The sequence below is a fragment of the Eschrichtius robustus genome, chromosome 13 (genome assembly GCF_028021215.1).
Source record: "Eschrichtius robustus isolate mEscRob2 chromosome 13, mEscRob2.pri, whole genome shotgun sequence".
Taxonomy (NCBI): domain Eukaryota; kingdom Metazoa; phylum Chordata; class Mammalia; order Artiodactyla; family Eschrichtiidae; genus Eschrichtius; species Eschrichtius robustus.
Window position 1 is genome coordinate 78,901,230 of NC_090836.1, and position 21,379 is coordinate 78,922,608.

Sequence of the window (21,379 nt, forward strand, 5' to 3'; positions counted from 1 at the left end):
TGGCTAAATAATTGTGATTTAATTTACCTGCAATTTCAGTGGCAAGTTGGGCCGCTTTCTGTTCAAATAAGTCTTTCATTTGCTTAATATTAAAATTTTCTGTTTGGGCTTCTTCTAACTTCTGTTCCAGAGACTGCAGTTCTACAAAAAAGTACAGTAATTATTCAAATACAATGTGAATTACATTTCCTAAATTGTTATTACTTATATCATAATCATTGTAGAAGTTAAAGACAATCAACATGCGTCTACTAGCCAATTACAAGTAGAGTATCTTCACATTTTAAGAATTAAGCATAGGGCTTCCCTGGTTAAGAATCCGCCTGTCAATGAAGGGGACACGGGTTGGAGCCCTGGTCCAGGAAGATCCCACATGCCTCGGAGCAAGTAAGCCCGTGCGCCACAACTACTGAGCCTGCACTCTAGAGCCTGTGAGCCACAACTACCGAGCCCACGTGCCGCAAATACTGAAGCCTGCGTGCCTAGAGCCTGTGCTCTGCAACAAGAGAAGCCACTGCGATGAGAAGCCCGCACACCACAACAAAGAGTAGCCCCAGCTCGCCGCAACTAGAGAAAGCCAGCATTCAGCAACAAAGACCCAACGCAGCCAAAAATAAAATAAATAAATTTATTTTTTTAAAAAAAGAAAGAATTAAGCATAGCCAATTCATTTAAGGCTCAAGTCATAGTTTACAAACATGTAAAACAAATGAAAGGAATATTTAGCAATCATACCCAAATAATTTATAAATATTTGTTTAAGGATTATTTTGACTTCACGTTTCTCAGTTATTTTCCTGTATCTGTCAACTGACCAAAAAGGAATATATCCTGCGCCTCTGATGAAATGTGTCACAATGTGAAATGAAATTAGCACTGTTTTAAGAACAATCAAGGTCTTAAATAAAATAATCAATTAAAATATGCAGTCAGCTCCTACTACTTCATTCTCATAAAGAAAAGGGATTTCAGAGGGACATTAAATACAATAGCTAATCTCAAAATATAATTTTGATTATTCATTGCACATTCCTCCAGTTAAAGTCCATTACAAAGATGCTAGTTTCATCATTTTTTTATTTCAAGAGAAAAAACTGCATCGCTCTTTAATACAGATCTAAATTTTCATTAACCACCATATTAATGTAATATTTCAGAAGTTTCTTTATAACTTCAGAATATAATGAACTAAAAAAGGACTAAGATTTCATTAACTGATTAAGTTACAAAGTTCACAGGTAATAGACACTCTCAGCCTAGAATACGACTGTTATCTTCACTGTTTTAAAGCCATAAAGTATAATCACAAAACAAAATTCATGTAGCAAGCATCACAGAAAAAGAAAGAAGTAAAAAAGGATGAGAAGGAAGAAAAATGAAAAAATAACAGCTTTAAGTAAAGTTACCTGCTGATGAATCAGCCACTAATCCATCAGGTTTAGACTCCTCGATGAAAACAAAAAACATAAACAAATGCATTAAAAGGAAAAGACAATACTGTTACAATTACCAATGTGAAAAAAATCTCTGAAATCCACATTCTGTCAGGTAAGTAGCAAGATTTTGATGAAAATCAAATCTTGGCCTGCTCACATTCTTCTAGATCTCTAAGGTCCGACTAGGCAGTCTGGAATAATGATGTTAACTGTAGCTCACTGATTCTAAGAATTCTTTTATGTTAACATATATTAAATTTTTATGAGTCTTGCCAAGATGGCATCTTAAATTCCATAAATACAGTAATAAGTAACATAAAGTATCACAATTATAAAAATAGATTCTAAAGCAAATACTTAAGTTAGCAGACAAGATTCAATCTTATAATAGTTGAAAATTTTCATAAGCTGAAATATGCCATGAAACTAACACTACTAAAAAAATTGGCTTTAAAAACATAAATTTTTAATTCCAGATTATAAATTGTCTTTAAAGAAGCCGAAATAAAGAATGTATTCCATAAGGTTTAATTTATCACATGCATTAGGAATAAAATAATATACTACCTAGTCATTATTTCCATATTCTAAAGAATTATATATATCTGAAAAAGTTTCATAAGTTATCTCATAGTACATCTGACTTTTTTATTTTCCTATACATTGGATTTAGACATACTGATTGCTAATAATCATCAATATTTAAAATACATTTTCCCCCAAAGGTAAATTTCTTATCAAGGCAATTGCAAGGTGGGAATGTATTTAATTTATTATAAATGTAAAATAGCCATCTCAAATGTAGTAAACAATTTCCTCTGTGTTTTCAGGTGCGGAAAATAATACAGCTCATGTTTGACTGATTGTTAATGGCATCTATGTAAAACATACATAAGTGAACTATAAGTATTTTAGATTACTAAAAACCTCTTTAATGCGACCTCAATTATAGAAGCTTAGCAGTAATAAGACTGATATCTTTTTATCCATTTATTTGTTTTTTTTCCTAGTCCAAATCACAATTTTTGGTGAAAAGACAAAAAGACCAACTGGGAGTCATAATGTGCTAAGATAATGTGTACAGGGATCACTAATTACTTTATAAAAGTATTAGAGCTATAGTTAAAGGGTGTCAGTTTTATTCTTACAAATGAAAACTATACATGTATTTGGTAAAATTCATTATTCTATGATTCTTTATGTAATTTTAGTATAAAAGTCAAAATAATTTTAGTATAAAAATCATAATTGGTTAAGACATTGTTTAGAAAATACATTAAGCTATAAAGAACATATATATATAAAGAATCTGAGATATCAAGTGAAATCCCTCAAAATAACTACTTTTGATACCACAATGATTTTCTTGTTCTTTTCCCTATATATTGTTTTTATATAAAGTTGTATAGTACATATGTGCCTGTGTGTGTACAAAGACACAAATTTTTTTAACATCATTAATACATCAGTTTTCCCATGTTTTCAAACAATCTCCACTAATATAAACTGTAAGCAGCTACTAATAGTTCTGTCCTTATTAATAGACATTTTAGTGATTTTCAATTTGTCACAAACACAAATGCTTTGAAGAGCTTCACTATTGTTTGAACCTATATTTCTTAACCATTTAGGTGTATTGTCAGAAAATAAGAACAATGTTTTAAACAATCCATAGGTAAATGATTCTTAATGGAGCACCTTTAAGGAGTTACATCTGACCTTCCCACATATTAGTTATATTGGTTTGCATTCATTAGTACTACCAAAGGATATACATGTAGGCTAATACACAGAGAAACAAATTAGGAAGTTATTCATATCAGGCCACCTGTTTACAAAAAAGTATTATGCTTGATTTTCAACAATGAAAATAAACAACTAATAACACACTTCAAGTATTTAAAAGCAATTACTTGCTGCTGCAGCCCTTGAAATTTTTCTAATTCTTTCTTTAATTCTTCTGAGTACCATTTTTCCTCCTAAGAAAAGAAAATGGTTTTTAATTAGCAAGTTGTAAAAGATTTTATTTATCTGAAACACTGAAAATAAACAAGTATAATCATTTTTAGTCTTACCTTAAGCGAAGCCTGTAGGTCTTGGACCTCTTGTCTGAGTAGTGTTATGTCATCTCTAAGCATAAGTTGAAAAAAACAGGAATTAATAGTTAATGTTCTTTAACAAATCATGGCTAGTGACTGCATATTAGTATTCTAATTTTCTCAAGTCTTAAAAAAAAACTATAGATTTTATGTATAGTGGCATATATATATATATATAAAATCCTTGGGAAAATAATTTTATTCCTAAAGCACATTGTCTGTAAATGGAAGAACATTTTCTCATGGAAATGATAAAACTGACTGTCAGGAACCTGAGCCAAAAGCAAAATATCTCCCATTAATTTACCAGCAATAAGCATCAATGGCTTCCTACTGCAGTTAGTGTAAAATCTAAACTCATTAACAAGGACTATAAAATCTGCACAATCTACTCCTTGCCTTACCACTCTCACCCTCATTACTTTAGCTCTAGCAATTCTGGCTTCTTTTTGTTTCTTGAGTCTGAAATGCTCTTTCCTGTCAAAACCTCACATTCTGTTCACCGCACCTAATTCTCTGTCAGTCTGACAAAGAATGGTGAGCAGACACCTCAAGGTCCTAATGCAGGAAAAAGATTCCATGAGAAAACACATTTAGGATTATTCTTGTGGATATGAGGAACATATCTTCCCCTGTTGGATTATAAACAGCAGAAAAAGGGACTCTCCTTCCTCCACGCCACTCCAATGGCTGCCACGGTAGAAGACACAAAACTGAACTGAGCTGATTGGGAATACTCAAGTTAACTGATTCTAGTACAAAGGGAAGAGAACAGGATCAGTTCTAATGTTTCAGAAGACCAAGTCCACACCAGCACAAGCATATCAGAAAGTAAAAGATAATGAGACATACTGGTGGGAGAATTATTCTCTAGGATGGGAGTGGGGGTAGAGAACAAATGGACAGAGTCAGCTTCATCTGTGAAACATGGTTAATAATAGAAAAAGAAGGAAACTGCTAACAAAGAAAAATGTAAAAGATGGAGAAATGAGTCCTCTACCTTTGGTAGCCATTCACATGTAAAGAATTAATTCATTATTCAACAGAACTCGTCTATGCCAGACTCTCAAGTTGTTCAGTTTAATGGGGGAAGTAAACATGTAAAGAAGTAAGAGTAACAGACCATCAGTTCTATGATAAAAATAAAAACAGAGGCATAGGGATTTCCCTGGTAGTGCAATGGTTAAGAATCCACCTGCCAATGCAGGGAACACGGGTTCGATCCCTGGTCCGGGAAGATCCCACATGCCGCGGAGCAACTAAGCCCGTGAGCCACAACTACTGAGCCTGCGCTCTAGACCCCGTGAGCCACAACTACTGAGCCCGTGTGCCACAACTACTGAAACCCATGCGCCTACAGTCCATGCTCCGCAACAAGAGAAGCCACCGCAATGAGAAGTCCGCGCACTACAACGAAGAGTAGCCCCTGCTCGCTGCAACTAGAGAAAGCCCGCGTGCAGCAACGAAGACCCAATGCAGCCAAAAATCAAATAAATAAATTTATAAAAAAAAAAAAAGACAAAGAATACTAGTCTGGCAGCAATGTGGAGAGTTAAGTAGAGAGGTACAAGACATAGGGAGAGAGCCAACTATAAATACTGAAAAATATTTCTGAGTGAGAGATGAGGAAGCCTAAACAAAGCCGTAGCAGGGAAGATAAAAAAGGTTATAAGAGCTGTTAAGGAGACAGAATTAACTAAACTTTGTGACAGATCAAATAGGGGAGGGTTAAGTGTGTAAAAATGAGCAAATCCAATTTTCTGGCTTTAGTAACTTGGTGGAAAGATGATGTTGCCATTAACCAGAAGAAGTAACCGTAGGTAAGGAACAGGTTTAGAAGGAAATATAATGAACCCTGTTTTCCAACGTCAACAGGGAGATGTTCCTTTGGAACCTCTAAGAGAAGATACCTAGTAGGCAACTTGGGAGATAATTCTAGGTTGGAGATGTAGTTTAGGAGGAAGTCATGGATATGGATATTACCCCAAGTACATTATATAGAGGAAGGGAGTACATTAAACAGATCAAGAAAGAATTATCACAATGATGTGCTGTCTCAGAAGAGTAGAAGGAACGAGAGCCAGAAGAACCAAATTTTGCAGACATTGTAATAAATAGTCTACAAAGATGGCTGCCATCAAGTTCTTCCCTTCCTATACACAGAAGCCACTTCTCCACTGAAAGATAGAGCTTACTTCTTGGTCTCTTCAATCTGAGCTGGCCCTCAGATTCCTGAGCAGTCCTGTGGCTACTATGACCAATAAAATATGGCAGAAGTGACACTCTGAAACTTTTTAAGCCAGGCCTTAAGACAACTGGCGGCTTCTGTTTCTTTCCTCTTGTAATGCTCTTTATTAGAACCCAACTGCTGGCCTGTAAGTGCAAGCAGCTGCATAGAGAGGTCCACATGAAGGAGAACTGAGCCCCCTGATATACAGCCCCAGCTGAGCTGACAGCCAGCATCCAGTATCATCTCCCAGCCATGAATGTGAGGTCATTTTGGACCTTCTGGCCTTCCCAGCACCCAACTCTACATAACTTAAAGCAGAACCATCCAGTTAAATCAAAGAATCATGAGAAGTAATACAGAGTTACAGTTTTAAACCACTAGGTTTGGGGTGGACTATTACACGGTTATAGATGACCAAAACAGAGGTCAAGTAAAATAAAAACTGAAAATAATCCAGGTTTTTTTTTTACTGTTGACCTTTGAAGAAGTATTTTCAGGAGAATGGTAGGGCAAAAACCAGGTTTTAGTGAGCTAAACATTGGATGAAAAGTTAAGAAGCAAGAACACAGGTAGACTATGGATGTTTTTATGTTGAAAGTTAATGTATTGGGCACTAATTCACAGCTGAGAAAGCAACTCTGTTAAACTGACACTAAATATATAAACATTTACATATAAAGGGTATATTTTATATCTACCTCCTAACAAATGACAAAAGAACAGTACACAAAATTATTGACTCATACATAAAAATCCTAAAAAGCACTAATAGTCATGTAAAAGGGAAGATTCATATTTCCCAAAAGCTCTGGTTTTCCCACATATTTTAATAAATTAAAACAACCATATTTTATAGTTCTACATTATCTATCAACCATAATGTGGTCATAATACTTTTCCTTAATGTGGTGTTCTTTATGCTATAACATATTAACCAACTGAGAGGCTTTTTTTTTTTTTTAAAGAAAAACATGAAAAACAATTTTTTACAAGTAGAATAAAATCAAGTTTTCTTCCTTAGTGGGAATATAAGACAAGAGTCCTTACCAGTAGAAGAAGAAAAGCAAAGTCATACTGTTGAATGCTGTTCCAATTAATTATATTTTAGTTTAATTCTTAAAATGGTCAGGCAAAATTGTCAAGAAGCAGAATGTGTTATGTGTGCTTGCTGTTATATTGGTGATTACAAAAAAAATGTTTTTTTAATAATTATTAAATTTAATTCTTTGCTAAATTCATTATTTTATCAACTTACTATAAAATCTTCTAAACAAAGCATATCACTCTTTATTAAGCAGAATTGCTAAATATAATTTAACCTTTTAAAAAATCACAATCTTTATTAAAAATATAAACCTGTGAACCATATTGTAGATGCTGGTATAGATAGTTATTGGTCAAGGATAGGACTGGTTATAACAATAAAAGATGAAGGCTATGCTACAAGAAGATAGATTTAAGTTAGATAATATAAAAACACTACTCTTTTCGAGAACTAAGTATTCATGATTAAACAATGATATCACATGCATTCACTACATTACACTTCAAAACTATTATACTGTACCGCTTCAGAGCCAGAGCTTCCCCTCCATGACTCGAATCATTACCAGCATCGTGGACTGCCTCATAGTGTTTGAAAAGTTCATCAGCGGATCCAAGAGATTTCATACACTGGGGACATATGAAACCCTACAGAAAGAGGTAGAAAAGGTTTCAAAATAGTATTTAGTATTGCAAAATAACCATTTATATGTTATGAAATACAGTCATATGTATTATTCATACCAATAAGTAAATTGTAATTTACAGTGTTAAGCCCAAATTCTGGTATTGTGCAAAGGTACATCACTGCCTATCCTGGTTGCAGTTTACAAAATGTTTTTTAAAACCCTTACAACCATCTTTTAGGTTGAATAAATTAATGGCTAGAGTATAGAATTCTAATCTGAGAAGTTAGTTCTAATCTAGAAGTCTAGTTGAGAAGACTTGCCATCATATCCTCCATCTCTCTAGATATCTCCCTTAGTAAAACAATATCTGCTCCAATCTACTGCACAGGAATAACCAAAATATTAAGAACATGAAGCACTCTGATCATTGAGAAAAAAGGTAATGTAAACAACTCATAATTACCACAGACTATCTACAATGGTTGAGAAGTATTTTCATCAGTAAATTCCTTGCTAACTTAAGATTAACACTATAAGAGCTTAAAATTAATATATAGTCCCATAAAATATTAAAAACTTATAAATAATCCCAGAATTATTATATAGTTATGGCATACAAGGCCCTGAAGGTATAGTCCCCCAATGACCTAACCAATCTGATCTCTGGACATCCCTTACGCTATACAACATGCTTCAACTATACTGAAGTACCTACGTTTCCCTGAACACACCACAGTATCTCACATGTTTACACTTTTGCATATATTGCCTTTTTTCCTCCAGCATTCTCATCATCGGTTTGTCAAGTTTCTACATCCACTATAATGCACAACACAGTGAAGCTTTTAATCTATGTTTCCCTAATGGCTAGTGTAGTGTTTTGAACATACCATATACTTTCTACAGAGTGTACTTATTTAATGAAATATGAATGAACCTGGCAGGGCAGAATTCGGCAAAAAAAACAGAAGAGCTTGCAGATTATAAAACCTGCCAAAGGATAGACTGAGCTAAGTAATAAGTACTCCGGACACATAAAAACTAAGAATAAACAAATAACTTCTGCTCCTTTGTTGGGTGCTATACAAATAACATACCCTCACATCATTTATGCACATCATATGGCAGAATCAAGGCTCAATGAACATAACATTACCAGACAATGGTATAACAGAAGTATTGATATATATAAAGAACTATAGGAACACAAGAGAAGTATCCAAATCTGCCTGCGGCAGCAGTTAATACTTTCCAAAAAATAAACACACACACACACACACACACACACACCCTATGTATATATGTATATATACATGTATGTAGACATATGTCTATATGAGACACTGGAATTAGGTACTGAATAGAAGTTTACTTGTCAGAAATAAAGGCATTCTAAGCAAATGGAGGAGCATGAACAAAGATGTAGGAAGAGGTATGAAACACAGCCATGCTGCATTTGGGAAACAGAGGTATGTTCTGATCACAGAACCAGAGTGAAGGGCAGGGGCACTACAGGTGAATGAATGCAATGATCTCTTATGAAACTCCTAAAGTAAGCAAAGACAGAAGTACTGAGGATGTGCCTTTGGACATCAGAATAATGCCATTAGGATCCAGAGATATGTGATGCTCAGCACTGTCTTCTGAATGAATGAATGCCCCCAGCCTGTGTGTTAATCTACTTGGTATTATGCTCTTTTTTCAAAGCCATCTATTATCTACCATCATATTTCATAATGGCTCCATATTAAGCTCTATTTGGTATTCTTACAACTTCTGCCCAGTAACTGCTGTACCACACTAGTTAACATGCTTTTAGTGCAACAGCACATAAACCCCTATAATATTTAGCTTGTCATTTCTCTTTCGTGTCTCAGCTTCTGCTAGTAACTAGTAGGCAAATTACAGTGTTACTCAGGGAATCCACATCCCAATTATGCTATTTAATCTTCACAACTTTGGCTTTTTGACCATTGTGTTTACTTCCAGGTTTTGGCTCTAGATACCCAAGGACGCCAAAAAGCTAATGATCCCATTAGGGTATGCCATACTTTCTTAAAGCTTCTAAACATTACCAGGTTAATATTCCAGAAAGAACTGATTCATCCCTAAAGAGAAGTTTTAGAAATTCAGTAATACATATTTAGAAATATTCCACCTAAGTAAATTTTCCATGTGATTAGAGCTTGCATGTTTAAATAAAACTTCAATTTTGGGACAATTCTGATGAAAATAATTCTAAAATACATATATGTACTTCCTCACCTACTTAAACAGATGATATTAAACCTTTGCTTAATATCCCAGAAGCATAAATATTAATCACTGAATGGGTGTCTTCCACTCTATTAATTCTGGCAAGTCTCTTTAATTCCTGTACCCACATTCTATAGTTTTTCTTACACACTGTTTTGTCTTTCAACAATCATTTCTAAAAATTATTCCTATGCTATTTCTAGCAATGCTTGCCTGATATGGATAGGAAGGATAGATTAAGGGAAAAAAAGTTTATTAAACCATATCACTCATTTAAAATAAAAGTAAAGGGACTTCCCTGGTGGTCCAGTGGTTAAGAATCCACCTTCCAATGCAGGGGACGCAGTTCGATCTCTGGGCAGGGAACTAAGACCCCACATGCCGTGGAGCAACTAAGCCCACGTGCCACAACTACAGAGCTCATGTGCTCTGGAGCTTGCACGCCACAACTACTGAGCCTGCACGCTACAACGAAAGATCCCACATGCCACAACTAAGACCCAACGTGGCCAAAAACAAAAATAATTTTTTTTTTTAAAGTAAAATAAGCTCAGAATGAATATCTGCGGATGTCCCGTGAATAGAGTTCATGGGCTTTATGATACTAATTCTGGATATTAAGAGACTCCTCTATTTTTTGTAAACTATCTTCAAGGGAATTAAGGTTGCTAGATAGATAACTTACAAACAGTAAAACAGCAAACAATAATACACCAAAATAGCCAGCTACATTTTATTTCCCTTAATCATTCCAAATATCTCACCTACTCACTCTCTCTCTCTCTCTCTCTCTCACATACACACACACACACACACACACACACACACACACACACAGTGTTGACTTAAGATTAAAAGCATTAAATTCCTTACTGTTAGTTTTCAGTTATCTGTAATCCTTTCTCAGATCCACCATAGCTAAGAACTTAACTTGATACTTATGATACCCTATTGTACCAAGTGTCCTTTCAGTTAAAAGGAAAGTTCTTATTTAAGTGACAGGTAGGTAAGATAGTCACTTTTGATTTTGGCTAACCCATAAAGAAAAGTTGACCCATATGTTCTGGAAGAAAAACAACTGGTAAAATGCTAAGCAGAGTTCCAAGAATCTTTTATGCCTCTATCTTTGCTCACACTGCCTCCGTAGTTTAACTGGTGTCCTCCTGTTTGCACTCATTTCCCCACCACCCTAGAGAATGTCTGGTTTAATTGTTCCCCTCTTCAAGTTCTTCTGCAGTTCCCCTCAAGCTGAATCAGACATTGTACTCTTTTTGCAACTATCTATCATAAAAACTTCCTGGCATAGAGACCATATCTTATTTACCTTTTTATCTCCCGTACCTACCAAAATTCCTGGCACAAAGAGGTGCTCTATTAATGTTAAATAAGTGAAAGTTTGGTGAGATCGTTTTCTTATACATCATTAACTCATAGGAAAGAGTAAGTCTGATTTTTTTGTCTTTCATGGTAAAAAAAAGTTTCATTCTTTTAAAAGATTTGTAAAAGAATTTTTTGAAAAGCTACGTCTCTCTTTGTTTTTAGAATACTGTAGTAATTTTCAAAGGAAGGAGATATATCAAGATCATCTGAGAAATTTTTTCCAGACTGAAAATGGGCAACACTTCCCCTCACTCGCTCCCACTCCCAGCCTTCTGCATACACCAGCCTCACATACTACAGAGAAACATTTGGATGACCCATGATTAATAACAGGTGTATATTATTCTGTCACTTCCAACAGGTCTGGGGAATCAAAACAAAGACTGAAACAGTGGTAGATCCAGACTCTAATGCTGTATATTTTTCCAAATAAAGACAGTAACAGTTCACATGCAAAGTCCTCTTTCTGTGTAAGAGTAAAGCATCTTAACCTAAAGCATTTTAAAACATTCATTAATAAAACATTAACTACATAATAAAGATATAACTTACAAAGGTTGAAATAAAAAACATTCACTTTATATTTCAAATTTCATGGCAAAATTTATGCAAAAATATAAACTTAAACTTTTATATATGTTTAAAGATTCACAAAAAGACTGCTGCAAACAGTAAGAACAGCTAACTTCCCAAGAGCCTCTTTTCCTTATTAAACCTTCTTAGAGCATGCATAATTAAAGCAATCCACATTCCCTTATAGCAGAAAAAGTTAAGCAACACTGAGGCAAGGAAAAACAAAGCTATTTTGAGCAACCCAAAACCAAGCTGCTAAAACAAAATATTCAGGACCCACAGTAACACTGGAGTCATTAAGAAGTTCCTGTCCTCTTGTCTCATTTTCAGCGTGCACTTTCTGGTAATGCTCCGACAAATCAATAGCAGTTATACATCTTTTCATACATAATGGACAGATGAAACCCTGTGAAATAACAACTTTTAGGAGGATATACACAAAAAGTTATTTATGAAACAAAATAGAAACATTGAAAATAGACATAACAGGAAAATAATAGTATATCTCTTTTTAGTATATGGAAGGGAAATTTTCAAGTAGTAACTGTACAAAAGGTTGAAAGACCTATCCAAAGTAGGACTCTGAAATTAGTTTCCATCCTTATGCTGTAGATTCCCATTGGTCAATTTTATTGAGTAACCAGTTGCTTTAGCTGGAATATTATTATTCTTTTTGTTTATGATACTTTGTCCTTACTTATCTGAGAGCTAGTATTGGCAAGCTAGCTTTTATTTTAGATCAAGAAATGATTGGCAGTTTTAACAAATACTTTTATGTAGATGATGTTCTCAACAAAAAAGTTGTTATGATGAAAGCAATTTTTAGTCTTCACCATATTCCATTAGCCTAAGATCCCATTCTTGCCCATACCCATAATTCCCAGTAGTTTACCCTTCCTTCTAATTTTATGAGCCAAATAAAATCATTTTAAAACAATCTCCCAAATTCCCCGTACCTAACAATATATGTATTTTAAAATGTGGGCTGTTACACTGATCTATGGTTTGGGGTTTTGTCAGATAGGAAGAGTAAAAGGATAAGAGAATAAAGGAGTTCAGAGTATCAGGGAGAAAGTAAATTAAATGAAGACAGTGGTGAAGGACAATAGGTTACAAAGGTTATAACGTCATGAGTTTTGGTGTCAGAAATAGATGTGGGTTTGAGTCTCAACCAATACTGACTATATGACTTTAAAAAATTCACTTTACCCTGCTAAATGTCAGTTTCCTCATCTATAAAATGGGACTAATATTAGCACCTATTTGTCTAGAGTTATTGTGCAGTATATAAAATGCTTAGTACAGTGCCTGAGACATTATAAGTGCTCAACAAATATTAACTGTCATTAGATGTATGGTTAGAGAGTAAAGGAAACAAAGCCAAGAAAGGTTGACAGACTAGAAGAAAAAATAAAAATTAAAAATCTAAAATAATCAGCAAGGCCAAAGAAGGTAAGTAGTGAGACTATGAAAGTTTCTGAGAGGATAGTCAGTTGAGGTAAGGAATGCAGAGATATGATTTTAACATGTCAGGTAAAATTATCCTGCCTGATAAGAAGATGGAAGGTACTGCCATGGGCTTGAGTAACTAGAAAAGAAAAGTAATAAAGATCATTGGCACTGATAACATTAAGAACTGGGAGGCTAAGATGTTCCTTGAGTTCCTTGATGTACGTTAGGACCATAGCAAGGAAGAGGAAGACTACAAACAAGGTTCCAAAGTAAGAGGCAAGACAGGGTAGCAGTTAAGAGCTAGTCTTGGGCTTGAATCCTGGATTCACACCACTCTTAGTAGCTTATATTACCTTCAATTTCCTCATCTGTTAAATGAGGTAACAATAACACCTACTCCATATGGGGGAGGGGGTCTCGTGAGAATTAAATAATACACGTTAAGTCCTTATCACAGCATCTGATACAAAGAAAACATTCAATAAATGTTAGCTATCATTAATATCATTGTTCCTCTTGTTAACAACCCTTTAAGGAGATTAGCCAGGGGATGAAAGTGAGGAACATGAATTCACTTATTTTTTCTTTTTACTGATGAAAGGGTTGTCTTCCAGGCAACCACAGGCCCAAGTATTAAAACTACAGAATAATAATTTTTTTTAAATGCACTGTTGCATTGTTTTTTACCACAATATCTTTATGCTGCTGCCTCTTTACTCATTTCTTCACTTTAAGTTTCCACATATCATCATTCAGTCATCCGTTCAAAAAGTATTGGGACTTCCCCACTGGTCCAGTCGGTAAGACTCCGGGCTCCCAATGCAGGGGGCCCAGGTTCAACCCCTGGTCAGGGAACTAGATCCCGCACGCGTGCCACAACTAAGAAGTCCGCATGCTGCAACTAAAGATCCCACATGCCACAACTAAGACTGGGGCAGCCATAAATAAATAAATAAATAAATAAATTTTTAAAAAAGTATTTACTGAGTGTGATTACTATGTCATTATGCTATGTTGTTGAGAATGCAATGGTAAAATAAAGCAAAGACCCCATCCTCAATAACCCTGCACGCTTCTTGAAAGAGCTGTAAAAGAAAATACCCCACTAATCAGAAAATCCTACTAGAACTACCTTCAAAATACATTTAGAACCTCAGGGCCTCCACTACTGCCCTGATCCAAGCCACCCTCACAGTGTACATGGATCACTGTAAAAGCCTTCTAACGGTCTCTCTGCTTCTATCCTTACCCCATTAACAGCTTTATTTTCCACACAGCAGCTAGAGTGATCCTACAAAAATATAGATAAATTTTGTCCTTTCCCTGATCCAAACTCTCCAATGACTTCCTATCTCACCAAGAGTAAAACACTGAAGTCTGTGCAAAAGCCTATAAGGCCCTACATGAGGTGGGCCTGATTATCTCACTAACCTAACCTCCCCCCATTCACTGTGCTGGAGCCACACTAGCCTCCTGGATGCTTTTTCAATATGCCAGGCATGCTCCCACCTCAGAGACTTGTTCCACATGCCTGCAACATGCTTGCTCCAGAAATCCACATGACTTCTCACTTCATTCAGTTCTTTCTGAGCTACCCCCTCCTCAGAGACATCTTCAGTAGTTGTGGCATGTGAGCCCACGTGCCACAACTACTGAAGCCCGTGTGCCTAGAGCCTGTGCTCCGCAACAAGAGAAGCCACTGCAATGAGAAGCCCCCGTACCACAACTAGAGAAAGCCCGCGCACAGCAACAAAGACCCAACGCAGCCAAAAATTAAATAAATTAAATAAATTAATTAAAAATAAATAAATAAATTCCACCAGCATAAAGATTTTTTACTATTTCACTCAGTGCCATACCTCCAGCACCCAGAACAGTGTCTGGTGACAATAAATATTTGATAAATAAATGAATCTCAGACTAATAATCATTACCAAAAGGACAGGGAATTCTTTTCCACAGAAGCATGTGGAAGAAGCATCTATCCAACATGTGAGTCAGGAAAGTTTATTGGAAAAATTATCTGTGATGAGACTTGAAGGATAATCAGATGCTAACCAAGAAAAAAGAAAAAGCAAGACTAGGTAAGGCATAGAGATCAGCATATACAAAAGTTCAAAGATAAGAAAAAACTTGGCACACCTTAAAATCAGTTCATTATGCCTGGATCAAAGAACATAAAAAAATATAACCACATATATAAGGTCAATTGATTTCTCACAAAAGTGAAAATTTAATTCAATGGGAAAAGGTAACATTTTCAGCAAATGGTACTGCAACAAGCATATGGAAAAATGTGGTTTCCATATCCACATGGAAAAAATGAACCTCAACCACTATCTCATACCATATACAATAATTTAAAATAAATCATAGATTTAAATGTACATGCTAAAATGATTTTTTAATTTTTTTAATTCTTCTGTCTTTTTTTTAATTGAAGTATAGTGGATGTACAATATATATAAGTTACAGTTTACAATATAGTGAATCACAATTTTTAAAGGTTATATTCCATTTATAGTTATTATAAAATATTGGCTATATTCTCTGTGTTGTACAATATATCCTTGTAGCTTGATTTTTTTTTTTTTTTAATCAGAAGCAAGCATAGAAGGAAGTTTTGCAACCTTGGGGTAGGCAAAAAACTTTGTAGTACCCAAAAAGCAAAAATCATAAAAGAAAAGGCTGACAAACTGCACTTCACCAAAATTTAAAACTTCTTCTCTTTGAAAGACAACATTAACAAAATGAAAAACAAGCCACAGACTGAGAAAAAATATACACATCACATATTTCTGATTGTGGTGTAAGGCCTAAAATTAAGGCCCAATATTTTGTGTTGCCTTGACAACCGGTGAAACTGGGAGGGCTTCAAATGGCCTAACTGCAAGTTCCGCTCCCCACTCTGCTCTCACAGATAAGGAGTTCTAGCCAAACAGCCCTCCTCTTCACAGGCAGCAAGCACAGGGCCTGCTTATCCCTGAGAAGGTTCCCTGCCGGCCCCTGGAATTATTCAAGCAAGCCAATCACATCTCCTTTAGAAACCAGGGGGCACCTTACCTTCCTGATACTACAATGCCTGACTCTCACAACCCCTGGTTGTTCATTTTGTTCCCAAGTGCAATCCTCATGTGGCCCTGCATGGCACACCGTGTCCTCCTGCTCTGGGCTGTGAGTATATGTGACTAATAAACTGTTGTTGTTCTCATTTGTCTCATTTGTCTAATTATGTGTTTAGCTATTCCCATAAGCCTAGGACAGGAATCCTTCCCTCACTAATCAGATGAATAGGAGGCAATCAAAACATTGACAAAGGATAAAGAACTCTTATAATTCCTTAAAATAAAGATAAATACTCCAATTTTCAAAATGGTCGGATTTCCAGTTCCAGACAAAATGGAACAGATACACTTCTCTATTCTTCCTGCTAAGTACAGCTGAAATCCAGAGGCATTATATATAAAACAAAACAAAAAGAAAACTCTGAAAGGTAAAGAGAAGAAGGCAGACCAGCTGAGGATCTCAGGAGCCAAGGACTGAGACAGTGGTGAGTACTCTGGGTTTTCTTTTCATCTCATATATTCTGGACTGGCTGCTGGAGAAGCCAGCTACCTGGAAACTTCAGTGGACACCGACCAAAAAAGCCCCAAGAAAAGTCTGCTCTCCCTAGCCAAATGACTAGGAAAATGAAGCTCTGATTTGGTAATATGCTGGTCATTAGTGTGTTTCAGTGGGTACTAAGGATGGAAGCCAGATTAGAAACGGATAAAGAGTGAACAAAGAATTTGCTTCTGCAATGCAATATACTAAATAGTCTGAACAACTGTCCTGATGAGAACAAATGATATGATATCACTTATTACATTATGTATTATACAGATTATATATTTGTTATAGACTGAATGTCTATGTACCCTCAAAATTCATATGTTGAAATCTTAACCTCCAATGTGATGGGGCCGTTGGGAGATGATTAAGTCATGAGGGTGGAGCCCTAATGAATGGGATTGGTACCTTTATATAATAAAAGAGACCCCAGAGAGCTCTCTTGCCCCTTCTGCCATGTGAGGACAGCCATCTATAAACCAGAAAGGAAGCCCCCATCAGACACAGAATCTGCCAGATCCTTGATCTTGAACATCCCAGCCTCCAGAACTGTGAGAGATAAATGTTTGCTGTCTAATTCTCTCAGTGCTTTTGTTATAATAACCTATACTGACTAAGATACCATTATATATATTATTATACATAATAATATATAAAATATGATATAAATGAGCACTAAAGCAAGGTGTTGCTTTATTTCTATTTTTTTAAAATCCTGCAGACCATGATATTTCAAATCCCCATTTAGATGGATGCTAAGGGCACAATGTTAAAACCTAGAATTTGTTCAAAGTGGGAAGCCAACATCAGGGTAAAAGGGAAGATTGAGAGAAAAAGAGAAATTGAGAGAGGTGGGGAGAGATATCAACTGAGACCTTAACAAGTCAATACGTTAACACTGGGCATATGGAAAAAACTATACCCCCTGAGAATTCATAATCACCAATAGCTCTCAATTAGGTTAGAAATTTACACTAGTGGGTAATCTGAAAAATTTCAAGTACCGAACTTAATTTAAGGGAGTCCCAGGTTAGTGGCACCTCTAGAGCAGTATTTGTATGCTGAAGGGAATAATTTGTGGCATAGGTAAAAACCAAAGTTGCATGAGGGAGAGATGATAAGCTGAGAATGTGAGAGAGAATGGAATCCAGAGCACAAGGGAAAGGACTGAAATCTGATACGAAAAGAGACCTGTCTTCCGCGTACTAAAGTAATAAAGAGAATAGAGTTGCAAGTATAGTTTTAGGGACAAAATGAGAACATTCATCTTTTCTCAATGGTATAGAAGGTGACGGTGAGAAGGCGGGACTAAGGTAAGACACATGGAAGGTTTGAGGACAAAGAAGAGAGTACAACTATCACAGAGAGTAGAAAAGGGAGCCTAATAAGAAAATATAGCAGGATTATCAGGCACTGCTCATTTACCCACTGGAGATTTTTTTGTTGTTTTTGGTCTGAATGAGGTCAACAATTACTACTAAATTCCTTTCCAAGGTTACAACCTAGCTCTCTGAGCTCATCATATCATAAATACAGTTTGGAATGTTTTCCTTAAAGATATTTACTTAAACTTGCTCTTAATAAAGTTCAACTGATATTTTACTTCTCACTCTCACAGCCTTGTTCGATCTTGTTATGGTTAATATACATATACATGAAGACAGATGGTCAAAAAGAGACAAAACAGAGAAATGAATGGATACAGAAATACCTAGAAACATACACATAATAGACTCACCAACCAAGAGATGGGAAAGAATAGGGAAAAGGGGACTGGGTAGGTGGTACAGCTGGGCCGAGAAAGGGGCAATTGACAAAAACTGACAGAGCAGAAATGTGAGTGTGTTGATCTCTTAGGGGCAGTGTTATGGGTGGTTTTTATGTTCTCTTACCTTATCTCCTTTTTCTATAATGAGTATATATTATTTGTTAAAAATAATGATAGTAATGTAGCAACTTCTAAGGCTGACTTCTCAAAAAATTTGAGTTATTTCTTTTTTAGACTTATTTACTTTCTCCATTAATTTTTAATAAGCTATCAGAAGTTCTTACAGAGTCATAAATGAAGACAACAAATAATATATAAATGTTATAGTTCATCTAATTTTTCATTAGCTTAGTCATTCATGGCAGTACAAACACATAAGTAGATACTAATTAACTGGTAATTCTTTACAAACAGATTTTTAAATCTTCATTAAGTTGAGATGACTTTAACATTAAAGATAAATTGTCAATATTATTTTTCAGTCTTAATATACACTTTCGCAGTCTCACAACTAAGCACTATTATCTATCTACAAGTGAGGTTCAAAAGTTGCATTCCAATTTGTAAGAAAGATTTATGAGCTCTTTCCCTACAAAAGTTTAAATTATCAATTGTTACTCCATATATTTGCTATTTTTCCTTAAATAATATTTTCCTTAAATAAAACAATATTTATTGCCAAATTATTATTTTCATACCTCCGAAGAGCTTTCATTATTGACATCCACTGTGTTTATAGGAGCTGATGATGAATCTAAATCAGAACCTTGAGAGCCAACTCTCCCAGGAGTCTGAAACACAAGCAGAAAGGGGGAAAAAAATCAAAGTAAATATCAACAATATATTCATAAACTATTTAATAACCTAAACAGTAATCAGGGCTAGCCTTACACATAAAGGTAGATGTCCTCTCAATAATAACAAACAGCACTAGAAGCTATCCTTTATTAAAGACTGACTGGACCTAATACTGTATCAAGATCTCTATCTGCCTTCTCTCAGCTTTAGTCTTTGTAAATTAATAACAAGTTTACTTTTGTATATAGTGCTTTATCATCTTCACCTCACTTTTACAGAATATCTTATTTAATCATAATAACATCTCTGAGAGAGACAGGTAAAATGTTATATCCATAGATGAGAAAACAAATTCAAAGCAGTTAAGGGACTTCTCAAGATTCTACTGTTAACAAAAATCAGAAAGAAGCAGAACTGAAATGCTGAAATTCTAATTCCTCTTGCATTGCTCCCCACTACGTCAAGTGAACTACAATGATTTGAGGGGAGCTAAAAAGGTCAACACAGGCCACATTATCTAGTCACCCATCCATCTATTACCCATGCCAACCATTACCAATCTGTTTCCAATACTTAATATTCCATCATCAAATATACAGTTTGGAGGGTTAAAGGCCTTTTTTTTTTCTCTCCTGCAACATTTATCATCTAACATTATTATTCATCATACTTAGGTATGACATTAAAGGAACTGGAAATCTAGTAAAATATTGGCTAAAAGACAGATTCAGAGCACAAGAACTGACTCAATAATCCTTATCAAAAACATTTATGGTGCACACTATCATTATTCCCACTTTATACAAGAGAGAATAAAGGTGTAGAAGTTAAGTTACTTGCCCAAAGTCACATGGCTAATAAGTGGAAGAAAGGATTTTAACTTGAGCAGTCTGATACTTAATCACTAACGCACACTACTTGACATCTCCACTGAGATATACCTCAAGCACCCAAGACTGAGAACAAACCGCTAAACATCAGTCTCAAAACATGAACACCCTGTACATCACTTACATATTCAACATAAATGCCAAAGAAGGATGAACTGATACTACTTCAAAATTCATCAATTAAATTAAGGATTATAAAAACTGCATAGAAAAAATGAAATAACATGTGTGTACTATGATTATAATTATGTATAAAAACTAATTATATAAGAAAAGAGATTCAAAGGAAATATCCCAAAATGCAAACAATGATTTCTTTAGCAAGAAACAATTATGGGTTTTTTGGTCTTTAGTTTCTCAGTTTTTGTTTTTGCTACATTTTTTTCAGAATTTTAGATTCATAGTTAAATTACTTTTACATTGAGAAATTTTTGATATTAAAAATAATCAGTTGTCTAAATTGGATGATCTACGTTCCTATCATATTTTCCCAAAACATAACTCTCTAAAACTTTTTAAGCTTATCCAGAGTATGTCTTTATTGTGTTCACTTAACATCCACAACATTCTCATGTTTGAACTATTACATCAACTACCCTCCTCCAAAAAAACAAAGCAAAATTCTTTCCCAAAATGATATACTTGAGACATGAATTTATAAATAAAAGCCTGCTATCTGAGTTTGATGATATACTCATGCATGTGACAAAAAAAGTAACTAAATAGTAAAAAAATTAAAGAGCATTTTAATTATATACTTAATATAAATAACTGTATAAAACTAGAAATTCATTTTTGACTCATCAGCATTTCAGAGCTTCACATCATAATGGTTTTTAAAACTACTGACCCCATCCCCAAAAGCACTGGAAACAAAAGCTGTACCTCCCAAGAACTACACTTTCCCCATTTCTGTATCCTAAATTTTTGCAGAGTCCAGGTGGCTTTTCACCTGAGATTTACCTTGCCTGAGAACAAGCAATTCACAGAAATATCTACATAATCCTATTATCATCACCAAAAATACCCTTCCTTAAATTTGCCTAAAATAATCCTAGTAAACAGACCTAAGTAAGTCCAAGAGGCATGGGGAAAAAAGAAGAAACAATAAAATCATCATGAGATGCTTTTGATGTGCATATTTTACACACATTCCCTCATTCCCTCCGATTGTTGCTAAATTGTCTAAGAACTTCTTTTTCTATTATTAGGCTG

General features: G+C 35.0%; 1 protein-coding gene across 2 annotated transcripts in view; it reads right to left on the bottom strand.

Moving 5' to 3' along the window:
- EEA1 (early endosome antigen 1) overlaps nt 1-21,379 on the bottom strand; it is a 134,862-nt gene that overhangs the window by 82,687 nt on the left and 30,796 nt on the right. The window contains exons 2-8 of one of the 2 annotated variants that reach the window (XM_068560277.1): nt 19,175-19,267; nt 11,928-12,053; nt 7,333-7,457; nt 3,512-3,566; nt 3,350-3,415; nt 1,407-1,446; nt 28-141 (exon numbers count right to left, since the gene is read on the bottom strand). In XM_068560277.1, coding sequence (XP_068416378.1) covers nt 28-141; nt 1,407-1,446; nt 3,350-3,415; nt 3,512-3,566; nt 7,333-7,457; nt 11,928-12,053; nt 19,175-19,267 — 619 coding nt within the window. The remainder of the gene's footprint in view (nt 1-27; nt 142-1,406; nt 1,447-3,349; nt 3,416-3,511; nt 3,567-7,332; nt 7,458-11,927; nt 12,054-19,174; nt 19,268-21,379) is intronic. The other variant, XM_068560278.1, reaches the window with a different exon arrangement.